The sequence below is a fragment of the Cebus imitator genome, unplaced genomic scaffold, assembly GCF_001604975.1.
Source record: "Cebus imitator isolate Cc_AM_T3 unplaced genomic scaffold, Cebus_imitator-1.0 Scaffold222, whole genome shotgun sequence".
NCBI classification, from domain to species: Eukaryota; Metazoa; Chordata; class Mammalia; order Primates; family Cebidae; genus Cebus; species Cebus imitator.
Window position 1 is genome coordinate 3602618 of NW_016107537.1, and position 18204 is coordinate 3620821.

At 36.1% G+C, this 18204-nt stretch overlaps 1 protein-coding gene across 1 annotated transcript in view; it reads right to left on the reverse strand.

Moving 5' to 3' along the window:
- LOC108281196 (ankyrin repeat domain-containing protein 36B-like) overlaps positions 1–15423 on the reverse strand; it is a 97526-nt gene extending 82103 nt beyond the window's left edge. Inside the window, exons 1-10 of the mRNA XM_037727202.1 lie at positions 15385–15423; positions 12658–12715; positions 11113–11141; positions 10946–11018; positions 9241–9269; positions 9074–9146; positions 7387–7415; positions 7221–7293; positions 5368–5398; positions 2581–2689 (exon numbers count right to left, since the gene is read on the reverse strand). Coding sequence (XP_037583130.1) covers positions 2581–2689; positions 5368–5398; positions 7221–7293; positions 7387–7415; positions 9074–9146; positions 9241–9269; positions 10946–11018; positions 11113–11141; positions 12658–12715; positions 15385–15423 — 543 coding nt within the window. The remainder of the gene's footprint in view (positions 1–2580; positions 2690–5367; positions 5399–7220; positions 7294–7386; positions 7416–9073; positions 9147–9240; positions 9270–10945; positions 11019–11112; positions 11142–12657; positions 12716–15384) is intronic.
- Between the last annotated feature and the right edge of the window lie 2781 nt (positions 15424–18204).

Below are 18204 nucleotides of genomic sequence, written 5' to 3' on the forward strand. Positions count from 1 at the left end.
TAATTCATTTACATTCCTCTCTAAGCTGTTTATTTTCATTAGCATTTAGTCAAATGTTTTTTCAAGGTTCTTAGTTTCTTTGCATTGGGTTAGAACATGTTCTGTTAACTCAGAGAAGTTTCTTATTACCCACCTTCTGAAGCCTGTTTCTGTCAATTCATCAGACTCATTCTCCATCCAGCCTTGTTCCCTTGCTGATGAGGAGTTGTGATCCCTTGGAGGAGGAGAGGCATTCTGGTTTTGGGTGTTTTCATCCTTTTTGCACTGGTTTCTTCCCATCTTGTGGATGTATTTACCTTTGGTCTTTGTAGTTGGTACCTTTCAGATGGGGTCTCTAAGTGGACGTGCTGTTTGTTGATGATCAATTTATTTCTTTTTGTTTCTTAGTTTTCTTTCTAACAGTCAGGCCCCTCTGCTGCAGGACTGCTGTAGGTCCACTCCAGGCCCTGCTTGCCTGGGGCTCACCTGCAGTGGCTGCAGAACAGTAAGGGTGCAACTAGGTTCTTCTTCTGCTATCTTTGTCCCAGAAGGATATCTGCCAGATGTCAGTCTGAGCTCTCCTTTATGAGGTGACTCTTTGGATATATGGGGTCAGGGAGCTGCTTGAGGTGACCATCTGTCCTTTATAGGAGCTCAAGTGCTGAGCTGTAAGGTCCATTGTTCCATTCAGAGCTGCTGGGCAGGTAGTTTTAAGTCTACTGCAGCAGAACTTATAACAGCCTTTTTTTTCCCCAGGTGCTGTGTCCCAGGAAGGTAGGGCTTTATTTATAAGTTTCTGTCATGCTGCTGCCTTTTTTAAGGGATGCCCTGCCCAGCGAGGAGCCAGCCTAGTCACAGTGTGCCAGCAGAGTCATTGCTGAGCTACTGTGGGCTCCGCCCAGCTGCCATGTGAACTTCCCTGCAGCCCTATTTATAGGAGTGTAGTTAGAACTGCCTCGGCAATGGTGGCCCACCTCTGTAATGGCAGACTCTCTCTGTAATGGCGGACTGCTTCAGCAATGATGGGCTGCCTCGGTAATTGTGGACTATCTCAGCAATGGCAGACTGCCTCAGCAATGGTGGACTACCTCGGTAGGGGTGGACTGCCTTGGTAATGGCAGACGCCCCTCCCCCACAGAGCTGGACCATCCCGGGTTCAGCTGTGCTTGCTTTGAAACTAAATCCAGAGCATTTCAGATTGCTGGTCTTTGTAGGGATAGGACCAGCCATGCCTGATCACATGGCTCCCTGCCTCAGACCCCTTTTTTTTCAGTTGAATGGGTGACTCTGTCTCCCAGGTGTTCCAGTTGCCAGTTGAAAGGTGCCCGGATTTGTGTGAGATTTTGTGCAGAAACCTGCTGCACCAGCTGAAACAGCCACGCTGGAGGCACTTTTCCGCCCAGGAATCTCCTGGCCTGGCTCCCTGTTTCAGTCCCCTTTTTATCAGTTGAATGGGCAACTCTGTCTCCCAGGAGTTGCAGTTGCCTGTTGAAAGGTGCCTGGATTTGTGTGAGATTTTGTGTGGAGACCCACTGCACCAGCTGAAACAGCGGCGCTAGAGACTCAAGTTTCTTTTTTTAACCCAGGAATCTCCCAGCCTAGCTCCCTATTTTGGTCCCCTTTTTATCAGTTGAACGGGCAACTCTGTCTCCCAGGTGCTCCGGTCGCCCACTGAAATGGCACTCCAAACTCGTGTGAGTGTTTTCCTGTGTGGAGACCTGCTGCGGCGGCTGAAACAGCCACGTTGGAGAACTGTGGAGCTACTCCGCACAGGAATCTCCTGGTCTGTGGACAATAAAAATCCATCTGGAAATGCGGCAACCACTCACCCTCCGTGCTCTTGCTGGGAACTACAGTCCAGAGCTGTTCCTACTCGGCCATCTTGCATCCCCTCCACAATTTATTTTTTAATTAGAGATAAGGTCTTGCTATATTGCCAAGCTTGGTCTTAAGCTCCTGGACTCAAGCAATTCTCCTAGCATCATCTCTTGAATAGCTGTGACTACAGGCACCTGTTACCATGTCTAGTTAAATTTCCACAATTTCTGATATTATTTTAGTCTAATTATAGAACCAAAGATAAAAATAAAGAAATAGCTCTCTGTAAAAAACTGTATGTTATCAAAATAAGTGTATGAGAAATTAAAAGAAACTATATGCAATGTGTAACAGGGTGATTCCATGATTCTTATACTAAGTCATCTGATCTATTAAAGATTCAATAAAAACAGAAGTATTATAATTCATACTCATATTATGTACAACTCAAAGTAAAGACACATACTCAAATGAGCCTAGGCCAAAATTCCTATTGACTCTTGCAAGAAAGCATTCTCTAACATCATTTTTCTGTCACTATATATTTTCAAGCCTATTACTTACAGATCCAAACTCTCAAAGTATTTATCGACTATTTTTTTTGCCAAATAGAAAAAAATAAAAACTAACCTTTCCTATTTCTTTGAAATGTTTATCTCTAATATAAAGTTTTTAACACAAACATAAAAAAATGATGGGTAGACAACAGCTAGATTTAAAAAATAATAATATAAAAAATGAGATTCAGGGTGAGAAAATTAATTTCACAAGTGAGTACTTTACCACAGAACCAGAATCAGACTTTTCCTCTGGCACAGGCTTTGTACCACCATCTGGGTTCTGGAGACACCTAAAGGGCAAAATGATACAACAAAAATGAGCAGGTTCATTTCTTAAAACAAAACAAACACTGGCAGTCTATACATCCATGTCCCCTCCCAAAAAATGGTAAAACCAAGTCTGAGGAAGGTCAGTTACCTGTACATTAAATAATATTTCTTGATATAATTTAGATACGGCCTCTGTTTTAGAAAACATTTTAGTTCCCTATTTCTGCCTCCACCTTACCTATGAAATGCCCAATGAACCCTCACCCTTAAACCCATAACAAATACTGACAGGCAATACAATGGCACAGTCAGGCAATACTTTCCCTTACAAATGATCTACCCTAAAAGCTAAACTGAAAATCCAATTGATATCTGACAGAACTTTTGCTATGGAACTGGAATAAACCTGACAATTTAAAACAAGGTAGAAAATGCACTGTCTCTTCTCCATTAACTATTTCTGATTCAAAGGCTAATCTGTGTAACTAGAAAATGGGAATCGTGGATCTTCAGCATGTAAATAGTGCCCAGTAATTCTGTTTACCCTAGAAGACTACACGGAGCCCCCGGAAACTCTAGACATGTTTGAAAGCTGGGCGAACAAAAATCAAAATACAAAGGTTTACGTTGTTATTGGAAATATCCTTCACAGAAGATTAAAGCATTAAAAATTATAAAATCCAATTACTATTATATAAATCCTGCCTTATTCAGGTCCACAAAAACCAGAAAGATAAAAAATCTTCACAGACACTCAGACACCCAAGACAGACTGCTGGAAAAGTCTCCCGACTGAATAGTTATAGCTCCATTTCATTAATTACTATCTAAATATCTTCTTTCCAATAGGCTCCCACTTCTGGATCCCTCTTATGCAGGGATCCATGGCAGTATCCAATCTACACCTTCAGCCTAGGAAAGCCCAGATTCCTAAAAAGACAAGTTATAGTAATTGAGATAGGAGTTCTCTATTCCTCTGCTGCTGGAAAGTAATTAAGTCTCAGTCAAACACCCCAAACATAGGGATGTTACCAACCACCCAAGTGAAGCTTCATTGCCGATTTACCAACCAATACTACCTTTGACCTAACCTACAGGTACATGAGAGAATTGAACAAACAGGCAAAAAAAAAAAAAAAAAAAGAAAAAAAAAAAAAAAAAAAAAAAAAAAAAAAAAAATGATATCCACCCTGGGTCACAGATATCTGTACTTAAGCAATCTCCAGATCACTCGTTCGTGAGGGGTTCTAAGCCCTCTGTAAGCTTGGGTGGAAGAAGATACCACATTCATATTTGCTCCAGAGACTCTTTCCAGTGGTTCAAATTCTTTTAACATTTTTCAAAAAATACTTTAAAGTTTGGCAATTCTTCCAGTTAAAGAAACAAAAGGCAGCAGCCTTTTCAGAACTCCTTGAATGCCCTATTTTAATATGTCTTTCTTAATAAATCCCAACATCATGTGTTTTCAATTACTTAAGTGTTTGTTTCTCTTCAAATTTAGCTGCACCCTGCAAATTCTATTTTTATCCACTTTCATTGAGTTCAACACTCATTCCATTCTCATACTCTTCCACTGTGTTCACTAGAGCCACTCCCACTTTCTGTTATAAAAACATTCAATGGACAAAATGATGTAAAAGAAGACTGCATTTTAAATTAAGAAATCTGGGTGTAAATCTCATTTCTGACATTTACTATATCCAACTGAATAATTTCATCTCTTAGAGTTTCGGATTCTCCAGCTGAACAACCACTTAATCAGGATGTTAAACATAGATTCAACTAACAGAGGGTATTTTGTTTAGTCTCCAGGATTTCTTAAAATTCTGAAATTCTGTGCCCTTCTGATTTTGTCTATAGGAAAATGGGGAATATTTAGCTACCATACGTGAAAACAATAATAGAAAGTAATAAACCCTAAGCAATGCAGAAGAGAATGTAAAAAGAAATCTAGAAAATATTATTTAAATTTCATAGAAAGAAAAAAATAATTCCGGAAAACAAGAAAAAGCTTCATCGAACTAGGCAGTGTACTCAAAGACAAAACCAAACTGGGTAGTCAGTAAGTGGAGAAATAGAAATATGCTTTCAATATATGCTAAATATAGTTAATATAACATAGACTATATGTAGATATTCTCCATGTACACTAAAATGATTTCTCTCTTGGACGGACATGGTCTTGCTTATGTAAAACCTACAGTTCTTTGGCCGCAGATAACTGATATCTGCCTTCAAAACATTGATTGTTAAACAAAAAAAAACACGTACTGGTTACTAGTGTAATTTCCAAACATATTAGGACAAATTTTTGGAGTAGCGAAGCTTCTAAGAAACACTATAAAGAGAATTAATATATAACAAAATGCGACTTTCGAAATTAGTCTAATTTAAACCAGTACCTCGATCCCATTGCTGCATTCATCTCTTTCCATCTATGCTTAGGTGCAGTGATCTGAAAAGCCTGGCAGGATGATTGTAAAATCATGGGTTGGCTACCTATAAACTATGGAATCATGAGCCAAAATTTCAACCTATTTTAACCAAAGTTCCCTAATCAGTAAGAAAGCAATAACAGCACAAATACTTTGTAAAGCTGTGTGAAGATGACATGAGACGATACATGTGAAGCAGGTAATCTGGTGTCTAGTACAGATTAGAACACTAAGCGGATACTAGTTTCTATTCTCTCTATTCACTTAGTTAACGTATCACTTTAAAAAAATCTGTGAAATCATACCTGTTTAAATGCTCGTCAACAGCAGGATGCACTTTAAAAAAAGTAAAATATATTTTAAGCCAACAATAGAAAACCACAGAATACTGAAAACATACAAGAGCACAGGGGCTTGTTCCTATACTCTCAGCTAGTCAGAAGGCTGAGACAAAGTATCACTTGAGTAGCCCACGAGTTTGAGACCAGCCTGGGCAACACAGTAAGATTCTATCTTTATAAAAATAATCATTCAGGCTGCTTGTGGTGGCTCGCGCCTGTAATCCCAGCACTTTGGGAGGTGGAGGCAGAGGCCGGCGGATCACTTGAGGTCAGGAGATCGAGACCAGGCTGGCCAACATGGTGAAACCCCGTCTGTACTAAAAATACAAAAAGTAGTCAGGTGTGGTGGCTCAAACCTGTCATGTGTCTATTTCTAAAATACTCAGTGTCAACAGCAATGTGGATATGCCAAGTGATGAGGACCAATATGATCTAAAATCAGAGAAGCAACTCATACACCTGGGAATCAATGTCAAAGCAAGTAGTACTACTCCCACATGTCTTTCATGCAACACATGAAAAGAATTTATACCATTGTACTACAAATATTCATCATGCTGTTTAACTTGCCGGACAACTGAGAAGGTACCCAATTATAATGACAGTTCAGTTGAATGTATACTTCATGTCTCTACAGGGAAGGGTCCTAAATAGATCAGCTTGGATATAAGTTTGGTGAATACCTGTAGATAATATTCATTATTTCTGACACCCATGTGGTATAATGACTTTCCTACATTTAGAGAATCCTCTACTTGAGCTTTCTGAAAGTTTCTTCACACACTCATACAACACGGTAAGACACATAAGCCTCAATAAACAGTATCATCCTTTATCAGTTTTGACATACTTCTACTAAATAAAACGCTACAAGTATTAGATAATAATAAGCTTTTATATTCAGATATCAATCCAATATTCATTGAAAATAACCATTTTGGAGTCACTGAATGAGTTCAACATAATTTTTGTTTCTAAAATGCTCTTCTTTGAGGTATCATGTTATCCTCTAAAGAAATTTCATTAAGTAGCTATTTTATCCAAGAGTTAGCTCCTTGACCAACGGAGCCAATGTATTCATATTCAAGTTTATCTTGTTTTTAATAATTAAAATCAACAAAACATCTATCTCTGATGCCTAATAGCAACAAAGAGGAGTAATGAGTCACCCTGGTTTATCCCAATTCTAGCACTCTTTCTTGTTTCCAGTAGTTTCTGGAGCAGCCAAAATCAAATCTTCTTTTACACAAATATTCTATATAAATCCAAAGTGAGTTCACTCACGTTTCCTCAGCAGAAACCCCTAAATTACATACATAACCTTTTCTTTTCCCTCCTTGCTGCCTCACAATCCCTCTTCCTTGGAGAAAATAATTATTACATCAGTGGTCTCATTAGTTCTCTCATTCTACAATGTTTATGGGTTATTACAATCACTTCTTCCCTCTGGTTCCAGCAATACAACCTAATGTCTATCACCTCTATTACTACATCTCTTTTTCCTTTCCTTCCTGAAGAAAACCTGCTGTAGAATTAAAGCAAAATTATGCTGTCCCCTGAGCTTGCTATGTCTTGAATTGCTCTTCAGAGGTCCTTCTATTTTATTTTGACATAAAGAAGTTTATAATCGTACTACTAAGATCACGGACAAGCACCAGCAGCACAAGTGGCACCAGATAACTTATTAAAAATGCAGAATCTCAGGCTTCCTGAATCAGAGTATGCAGTTTCAATGAGCCCCCTTCTAATTTATTTGGGAATGGAAGTTCCCTTCTATCGTGAGTGAACATGACATTAAATGTGTATTGCAAAATTACCTATCCCAGATTTTGGTCCATCCTTTATTTCTGTGGCTATATTCGAAACAGAATCTTTCTTGTCACTTGTAGCCTGAATGGGATTTGAAGCACAATAATCAGCACATAAAGTATTTTCACAGACTATACAGTTAATACTTCAAAATACAAATGAGAGTGTAATTACCTTCAAGGCCAGTTGTTTCTGAGAAGACACTGAAAAGAAAAAGGGATACATAATATATCATATGTAAATATGATAAATTATCCATACATTCATGCAGTGTTATCATCAACCTGTATTTTCCTGCCTCTATTAGTGTAGACTTTGATGTTTTATACTTTGTGTCTTCGGACAGTAACATGACAGAAACAAACTGAAGAAAACAGGAATATAGGCTTCACAAATTCCAACATAATATAATTTGCCATATTTCTATTTCTAAAATAAGAGAGTATCAATAGCAATGTGGATATCCTTAGTGATGAGGACCAATGGTGATCTAAAATCAGAGGAGCAACTCAGACACCTGGGAATCAATGTCAAAGCATGTGGTACATACTCCCGCACATCTTTCATGCAAGACATCAGAAGGATTTATACCATTGTACTACAAACATTCATCATGCTCTTTCATTTGCCCAATAACTGAGAAGGTACGCAATTACAATGACACTTCATTTGAATGTACACTTTACGTCTCTTCAGTGCAAGTGTCCCTAACTGATCAGCTTCGATATATGTTTGGTGAATCGCAGTAAATAATTTTCATTATTTCTCACGTCCATGTGGTGTAATAATTAGCCTGCGTTTCTCATACCCTGTTGTTTAGCTTTCCGAAAGTTTCATGACCCACTCATGACAACAAGGTATTATATTAAAACCTCAATAAAAAGTATCATCAATTATCAGTTTTGACATATTCCAACAAAATAAAACTGCCGCATTACATATTAATATGCATTTACATTCAAAAATCACTCCAATATGCATTGAAAAAATCCATTTTAGACTAAATTAATGAATTCAACAATACTTTTACCTATAAAAGTCTTCTTTGAACTACCATATTATTTTCTGAAGAATTTTTATTAAATAGCTATTTTTTCCAAGAGTTACCTCCTTGAACAACAAAGGCAATATATACATATTCAAGTTTATCTCATTTTGTACCTAAAATAGAAAAATTTATCTCTGTTGCCCAACAGTAACAAAGAGGAGCAATGAGTCAGTATGGTTTATCTCAATTCCAGCACTCTTTCTGCTTCCAGTAGTTCCCGGAGGAGCCACAATCAAATATTCTTTTACACAATATTCTGTATGCATCTGAAGAGAGTTCACCCAGGTTTCCTCAGCAGAATCCCCAAAATTACATGAATAACTTCTTCTTTTCCCTCCTTCTTGCCTCACAATCTCTTTTCCTTAAGGAAAGTAATTCCTCCACCAGTGGTGTCCTTAGTTGTTGTTCTACAGTGTTTATGGGTTACTACGATCACTTCTTCCCTCTGGTTCCAGCAATACAACCTAATGTCTATCACCTCTATTACTACATCTCTTTTTCCTTTCCTTCCTGAAGAAAACCTGCTGTAGAATTAAAGCAAAATTATGCTGTCCCTTGAGCTTGCTATGTCTTGACTTGCTCTTCAGAGGTTCTTCTATTTAATATCAACGTAGAAAAGTTTATAATTGTACTACTCAGATCACGGACAAGGACCAGCAGCATCAATGGCACCAAATAACTTACTACAATGCAGAAACAGGCTTCCTGAAACAGAGTGTACAGTTTCAATTAGCCCCCTCCTGATTTATTTAGGAAGGGAAGTTCCCTTCTATCTTGCATGAACCTGACATTAAATGTGTATTGCAAAATTACCTGTCCCAGGTTTTGGTCCATCCTTTATTTCCGTGGCTATATTCGAAACAGAATCTTTCTTGTCACTTGTAGCCTGAATGGGATTTGAAGCAAAATAATCAACACATAAAGTATATTTCATAGACTACACAGATAATAGTTCAAAATAGAAATGAGAGTGTAATTACCTTCAAGTCCAGTTGTTTCTGAGAAGACACTGAAAAGAAAAAGGGATACATAATAAATCATATGTAAATATGATAAAGATATCCATACATTGATGCAGTGTTAGCATCAACCTGTATTTTCCTGCCTCTATTAGTGCAGGCTTCGATATTTTATACTGTGCGTCTCGGGACAGGAAGATGACAGAAACACCCTGAAGAAAACAAGAATACAAGTTTCACAATATATACACTTACAATTTCAAACACCATGTAATTTGTCGTATATATATTTATAAAATAAGTGAGTATCAATAGCAATGTGGATATGATGAGCGATGAGGACCAATGTGATCTAAAATCAGAGGAGCAACTCATACACCTGTGAATCAATGTCAAAGCAGGCGGTACATACTCCCGCATATCTTTCATGCAAGATATTGGAAGGATTTATATCATTATACTACAAACATTCATCATGCTCTTTCACTTGCCCAATAACTGGAAAGGTATACAATTACAATGACACTTCAGTTGAATGTACACTTCACGTCTCTTCAATGGAAGTGTCCCTAATTGATCAGCTAGGATATGTTTGGTGAATCCCAGTAAATAATATTCACTATTTCTCACATCCATGTGGTGTTAATCATTAGCCTGCGTTTCTCATATCCTGTTGTTTAGCTTTCCGAAAGTTTCATGATCCACTCATGACAACAAGGTATTATATAAAAACCTCAATAAAAATATCATCAATTTTCAATTTTGACATAATTCTACAGAATAAAAGTGAGACAAGCGTTAGATATTAATGCGCTTTTACATTTGAAAATCATTCCAATATTCATTGAAAAACCCCATTTTAGAGGAAATTAATGAATTCAACAATACTTTTATTTCTAAAAGTCTTGTTTGAAGTCTCATATTATTTTCTGAAGAATTTTCATTAAATAGCTATTTTTTCCAAGAGTTAGCTCCTTAAACAACAAAGACCATGTATTCATATTCAAGTTTATCTCATTTTTATAACTAAAAAAAACCATGTATCTCTGTTGCCTAACAGTAGCAAAGAGGAGTAGAGTCAAGTGTGGTTTATCTGAATTTCAGCAGTCATTCTGCTTCCTGTACTTCCTGGAGCAGCGACAGTCAAATCTCCTTTTATACAAATATTCTAAATGCCTCTGACGGGAGTTCACTCAAGTTTCCTCAGCAGAATCCCCAAAATTACATGAATAACTTCTTCTTTTCCCTCCTTCCTGCCTCACAATCTCTCTTCCTTAAGGAAAGTAATTCCTCCACCAGTGGTGTCCTTAGTTGTTGTTCTACAGTGTTTATGGGTTATTACGATCACTTCTTCCCGCTGCTTTTTGTGATATACTCTGATGTCTATACTTTCTATCACTTCATATCTTTCTCTTTTCCCTCTTGATGAAAACATGCTGTAGAATTAAAGCAAAATTATGCTGTGCCCTGAGTCTGGTATGTCTTCAACTGCTCCTTAACGGTTCTTCTTCCCAATTTCAACGTAGGGAAGTCTATCTTACTACTCAGATCAAGGCCAAGGAGCAACAGTATCAGCGTCAACCAAGAAATTATTACTAATGCAGAATCCCAGGCCTGCTCAATCAGAATGTGCAGCTTCACTAAGCCTTCTGCTGATTTATTCAGAAAACAGAAGTTCTCTTCAACCTTGAGTGAACATGACATTATATGTGTATTGCAAAATTACCTGTCCAAGATTTCTTTCCATCATTTATTTCTCTGACTTTCACTAAAACAGATGTTTTCTTGTCTCTTGTAGCCTGAATGGGATTTCAAACAAAATAATCAATACATTAAGTATATTTCATAGACTATAGAGTTAATAATTAAAAATATAAATGAGAGTGTATTTACCCTCAAGGTTGGTTGTTTCAGAAAAGACACTGAAAAGAAAAAGGGATACATAATCAATCATATGTAAATAGGATAAAGTGAACCATACATTCATGCAGTGTTAGCATCAAGCTTTATCCCCCTGCCTGTATTAGCATAGGCTTTGATGTTTCATACTTTGTGTCTTGGAACAGGAACATGACAGAAATACACTGAAGAGAACAGAATTACAGGTGTCATGAAACATACACTTACAATTTCAAACGTGATATTATTCTTTATATGTCTATTACCACAATAAAATAGTGTCATTATGCATGTGGATATGCCAAGTGATGAGGAAAAAATGTGATCTAAAATCAGCGGAGCAACTCATACGCCTGGTTATCAATGTCAAGGCAGGTGGTAAATGCTCCTGCATGTCATGTCTTTCATGCAAGACATCAGAGGGATTTATACCATTATACTACAAATATTCATCATGCCCTTCTACTTGCCTGATAATTGAGCAGGTACACAATGACTATGACAACTCCTCAGTGGAAGTGTCCCAGAATGATCAGCTTGGATATAGGTTTGGTGAATCCTAGTATATAATATTCTTTATTTCTCATACCCACATGGTATAATAATGTGCCTACATTTCTTGTATCCTCTAGTTTAACCTTCAGAAATTTTCTTCACTCGCTCATGGCCAGAAGATATAATATACAAACCTCATCAAAAATATAATAAATGATCGAATTTGACATACTTATACAAAATAATGTTGCTACAAAGATTAGATATGAATAAGCTTTTACATTACAAACGCACTCCAATATTCACTGAAAATAAACTGTTTGGGAGTCAATTAATTATTTCAAATTATTTTTTTTCCAATATGGTCTGGTTTGAAGTATCACGTTTTTCGTTAAAGAATTCTTATTAAATTGCTATTTGATCTAAAAGTTAGCTCCTTGAAAAACAAAGTGAATGTATGTATATTCATGTTTATCTCATTTGAATAACTAATATCAACAAAACATATATCTCTGATGCCCAAGGGTAACAAAGACTAGTATAGACAAAGACAGGATAGAATATTAAAAACATAAAAGGGCACAGTGGCTTGTTCCTATAATCTCAGCTACTCAGAAAGCTGAGACAGTAGTATCACTTAAGAAGCCCAGTAGTTTAAGACCAGCCTGGGCAACATAGCAAGATTCTATCTTTATAAAAATAAACATGCAGGCTGGACATGGTGGCTAAAGCTTGTAATCCCAGCACTTTGGGACGCAGAATCACTTGAGGTCAGGAGATCGAGACCAGCCTGGCCAACATGGTGAAACCCCATCTCTAGTAAAAATACAAAAATTAGCTAGGTGTGGTAGGGAGGTGGACGCAGGAGAATCACTTGATTCCAAGAGATGGAAGTTGCAATGAGCCAAGACTGTGCCATTGCAATCCAGCCTGGGCAGCAGAAAGTGTGAGACTGTGTCTTAAAATTTAAAAAAAAAAAAAAAAAAGGGAAAAGAAAAAAGAAGAATCAGTAAATAAGATAACAGAAAGGCTCAAACAGCTTACAATTTTGTAAAGAATCTTCACAACGAATCCTCCTTATTTCACTTGGTTTTTCAGTAATCTAGAAGAAAAACACAATCGGTTTAAGAATAACATGCAGCAAGTTAAAATAATTACAACAGCCACCATTACGACGTGATCTAACACAAAATGTACAGGTTTTGAAGTCACTCATATGTAGATCCAAATCTCGAGTCTGCCATTTACTTATCCACATATTCTAATGCCGTGATGATTATGATTGGTGGTACAGATAGTCTCAAAATGTCACTCCTTTCAACCCTAGTTGATTATTACATAAATACTATGATACTCATTCGTTTCTTTTCCTATCCACAACAACCTAGGACAAAAATTTACTCATATGTAATTCAGGGTATCACTGAATAAGAATAATAATATAAAAGTAAATTAACCACATTATTTTTCAAAATATCTATGCATTATATCTATCTGTGTGAATTACATTTTGTGGGAAAAAAACGTGAGCCTGTGGTTTTTAGTAGTACTATATTTAAATGGGTTGGCATTGGAAACAGTACAAGTTGCTTACATTCTCTGTGTTAAAAGCTAAGAAAAAATTATTGTATGACTTCAGCTCCTTCCAAAGAAGAGAGAACAAGACAACCAACCACCTTATAGAGCAATGATTGATGAATGCAAGCCACACAGAGCTGCTAAAGAGAAAGCTGTAATAAGTATGCTGATAACAGAAACAGAGGTGAAATGAAAAAACAGACACTAAGGACATGTTCTGCAAGGAAAAAGTTAAGACTGAGGCAAATCATTTGTAAACAAAGAAGAAGGACAGAGAAACAAACAAAAAGAGAGACATGACCAGTCGATCAAACGTGAACTTAAAAGAAAAGCTTGAGTTCGTAATATAAGCCAAATAATACTCGTTAGCATTTACTCTACAATTTGTTTTGTGTCAATACTTATATAACAAAGAGTTTAATTTATTTACTATAAAATAAGTCATCCAGGAGTTAAACATGATCATCCATCTGAAAGCTGAAACATTCTTACTACAGAGAGAGAGAAAGAAAAAAATAAAGTTCCATCCACTTTCCACCTGGAGAAAAAATTTTTATTCACAATTTCAAAGAGTAATGTATGCCTTGAAAATATATATATTTAATAGAATATGATTGGGGCCTTAAAAGTTTAAGAAAATTTAATCTAAAATCCTAATCCAAGCTTCCAGTTGGAAGATATTAGAAAACATCCTTTCCAATTCCTATCCATCTTTTGTCATATTTATTTTCTTCCATATGATGTATTTTCTAAACATAAGTCACGTAAATTTACACACTGTCGACCTTAGAAGGAAGATAAACTGAAAACATTCCAGAAATTTAACAGATTTAATTATTAGCTATATTATGCATATTTGTTAACTATAACATTGTGTTATATAAAAGCCCATTTGCCCATTTGTTTATTCCCATTAAAACGATTACAAAGTTTCTTACATGCAAGATCTTATTCTAGGTATTCCAGGACATATATAAATATGTTCTCTATTTCAAGTGGCTCATAGTAATGTACAAGCTTTAAAATTACTTTTTCAAGAACAAAGAACAAAAGCCTCTGAAATTTGAAGTTTAGAATGAGATACAATGACCCTGAGTGGATATTTTTTAAATTATAATGCGAAAACCTTGTGAAATTAAAATCTTACCATAAGAATATGAAGAGTCTCTGCTTATCAAACAGGTTATTTTTTTAACAAAATGTATATTCTTCAATTTTTTGAAGAGTTTAAAGTATATTCTTAATTATAAAAAGAATTAGAAAACACAATGTAAACCCTTTGTAATACAGATTTCAGAAGAGAACTTAAATTTCTAATCTCACACAATTTTTTTGTTAATTAGAGATAAGGTCTTGCATGGGCTCAAGCAATTCTCCTAGCTTCATCTCTTGAATGGCTGGGACTAGAGGCACATGTTACCATGTCTAGTTAAATTTCGACAATTTGTGGTATTCTTTTAGTCTAATTATAGAACCAAAGGTAAAAATAAAGAAATAGCACACTGCAAAAACAGTATGATATCAAAGTAAGTGTACAATAAATTAAAAGAAACTATACGCTATGTGTAATAGGGTGATTCCATGATTCCTATAATAAGTCATCTAATCTATTAAACATACATTTAAACAGAAGTATTATTACTCATATTATTTATAACTCAAAATAAAGACACTGACTCAAATAAGCCTAAACCATAATTCCTATTTCCTCTATTACAAGAAAGCATTCTCTAACATAATTTTTCTGTCAGTATATATTTTCTAGCCCATATTTTTCAGATCCCAACTCTCAAAGTATTTATCAACTATTTCTTATTTGCCAACTAAACAAAATAAAAATTAACCCCTCTTATTTCTTTCAAATGGTTACTAATAAAATTTTGAATACAACCATAAAACAATGTTAGGTGGACAACTGCTAAATTTTAGAAAATAATAATATACAAAATGAGATTCAGAGTGAGAATTTAATATCACAAGTGAGTACCTTACCGCAAAATCAGAATCAGAATCAGAATCACGCTCTGGCACAGGCTTAACAAAAACAACCGGTTTGAAGAGACGCCTACAGAGGAAAAAGATACAACAAAAATGAGCAGGTTCATTTCTTAAAACAAAACAAAAACTGTCAGTCTATACATCCATGTCCCCTCCCAAAAAATGGTAAAACAAAGTCTGAGGAAGGTCAGTTACCTGTACATTAAATAATCTTTCTCGATGTAATTTAGACATGGCCTCTGTTTTAAAAAACATTTTAGTTCCCTATTTCTGCCTCCACCTCTCCCAAACTATGAAATATCCAACGAACACTCACCCTTAAACCCGTAACAAATACTGACAGACAATACAATGGCACAGCCAGACAACACTTTGTCCTTACAAATTATCTACTCTAAAAACTCAACTGAAAATCCAAATGATATCTGACAGAACTGTTGCTACTGAACTGGAATAAACCTGATAACGTAAAAAAAGGTAGAAAATGCACTGTCTCTTCTCCATTATCTATTTCGATTCAAACACTAATCTGTGTCACTGGAAAATGGGAGTCGTGGATCTTCAGCATGTAAACAGTGCCCATTGATTCTATTTACCCTGGAACACTACACGGAGCCCCCTGAAACACTAGACATGTTTGAAAGCTGAGTGTACAAAAATCAAAATACAAAGGTTTACGTTGTTATTGGGATTATTCTTCACAGAAGATTAAAACATTAAAAATTATAAAATCCAATTACTGTTATTATATAGATCCTGCCTTATTCAGGTCCACAAAACCCAGCAAGATTAAAAACCTTCATAGACACTCGACAACCAAGAGAGACTACGGGAAAAGTCTCCCTACTGAATAGTTATAGCTCCATTTCATTTATTACTATCTAGTTATCTTCCTTCCCATAGGCTCCCACTTCTGGAGCCCTCTTCTGCAGGGATCCATGGCAGTATCCAATCTGCACCTTAAGCCTAGGAAAGCCCAGATTCCTAAAAAGACAAGCTAAAGTAACTGAGATTAGGAGTTCACTATTCCTCTGCTGCTGCAAAGTAAGTAAGTCTCAGTCAACCACTCCAAGCATAGGGATGTTACCAACTATGCAACTGAAGCTTCATTACCGATTTACCAACCACTCCTACCTTTGCCCTAACCTACAGGTACATGAGAGAATTGAGAAAAAAGGCAGAAAAAAAATTACATCCACCCTGGGTCACAGATCTATGTACTTAAGCAATCTCCAGCTTCCTAATTCACGAGGTGTTCTAACCCCTCTGTAAGCTTGGGCGGAAGAAGATGATACCACATTCCTATACACTCCAGAGACTCTTTCCAGTGGCTCAAATTCTTTTAACATTTTTCAATAAAAACTTTAAAGTTTGGCAGTTCCTCCAGTTAAACAAACAAAAAGGCATCAGCCTTTTCAGAACTCCTTGAATACCCTATTTTAATATGCCTTTCTTGATAACTCCCAACACCCTGTGTTTCCAACTTCTTAAGTGTTTGTTTCTCTTCAAATTTCCTTGTGCCCTGCAAATTCCATTCTTATCCACTTTCATTGAATTCAACAGCTCATTCCATTCTCATCCTCTTCCACTGCGTTCACTAGAGCCACTCCCTCTTTCTGTTATAAAAACACTCGATGACAAAATGATGTATAAGAAGATTGGGTTTTGAATTAAGAAACCTGAGTGCAAATCTCATTTCTGCCATTTACTATATCCAACTGAATAATTTCATCTCTTTGAGTTTCAGATTCTCCACCTGAACGACCACTTAATCAGGATGGTAAACACAGATTCAAGTACTAGAGGATATTTTGTCTAGTCTCCAGGATCTCTTAAAATTCTGAAATTCTGTGCCCTTCTGATTTTGTCTATAGGAAAATGGGGAATATTTAGCTACCACACATGAAAACAATAATAGAAAGTAATCAACCCTAAGCAATGCAGAAGAGAAAGTAAAAAGGAATCAAGAAAATATTATTTAAATATCATAAAAAGAAAAAAATAAATCCAGAAAACAAGAAAAAGCTTCATCGAACTAGGCAGGGTACTCAAAGAGAAAACCAAACTGGGTAGTCAGTAAGTGGAGAAATGAATTCGAAATAGGCTTTCAGTATATGCTAAATATAGCTAATATAACATAGACTATATGTAGGTATTTTCATGCACAGTAAAATGATTTCTCTCTTAGACTGACCTGGTCTTGCTTATGAAAAACCTAGGGTCCTTTGGCCACAGATAACTCATATCTACCTTCAAAACTTTGATGGTCGAACAACAAAAACAAAAAAACAGGTACTGGTTACGACTATAAATTCCAAACATATTAGGACAAACTTTTGGAGTAGCCAGGCTTCTAAGGAACACTCTAAAGAGAGTTAATATATAACAAAATGTGACTTTCTGAACTGATGTGATTTAAACCAGTACCTTGATCCCATTGCTGCATACGTCCCTATCCATCTATGCTTATGTGCAAAGTGATTTGAAAAGCCAGTCAGGATGCTTATCAGATCACTGATTGGCAACCTGTTAACTATGGAAGCATGAGCCAACATTTCAACCTCTTTCAACCAGAGGTGCCTAATCATTAACAAAACAATAATAGCACAAATAATTTGTAAAGCTGTGTGAAGATGACATGAGATGATAAATGTGAAGCAGGTAATATGGTGTCTAGCACAGACTAGAACACTAAACAGATACTAGTTTCTATTCTCTCTATCCACTTAGTTAACATATCATTTTTAAAAATCTGTGAAATCATACCTGTTTAAACACTTGTCAACAGCAGGATGCACTTTAAAAAAAAAGTAAAATGCATTTTAAATCAACAATAGAAAGCTATAGAATATTGAAAACATAAAAAGAGCACGGGGGATTGTTCCTATAAGCTCAACTAGTCAGAAGGCTGAGACAGAAGTATCACTTGAGGAGCCCAGGAGTTTGAGACCAGCCTGGGCAACATAGCAAGATTCTATCTTTTTTTTTTTTTTTTTTTTTTTTTTTTGAGACGGA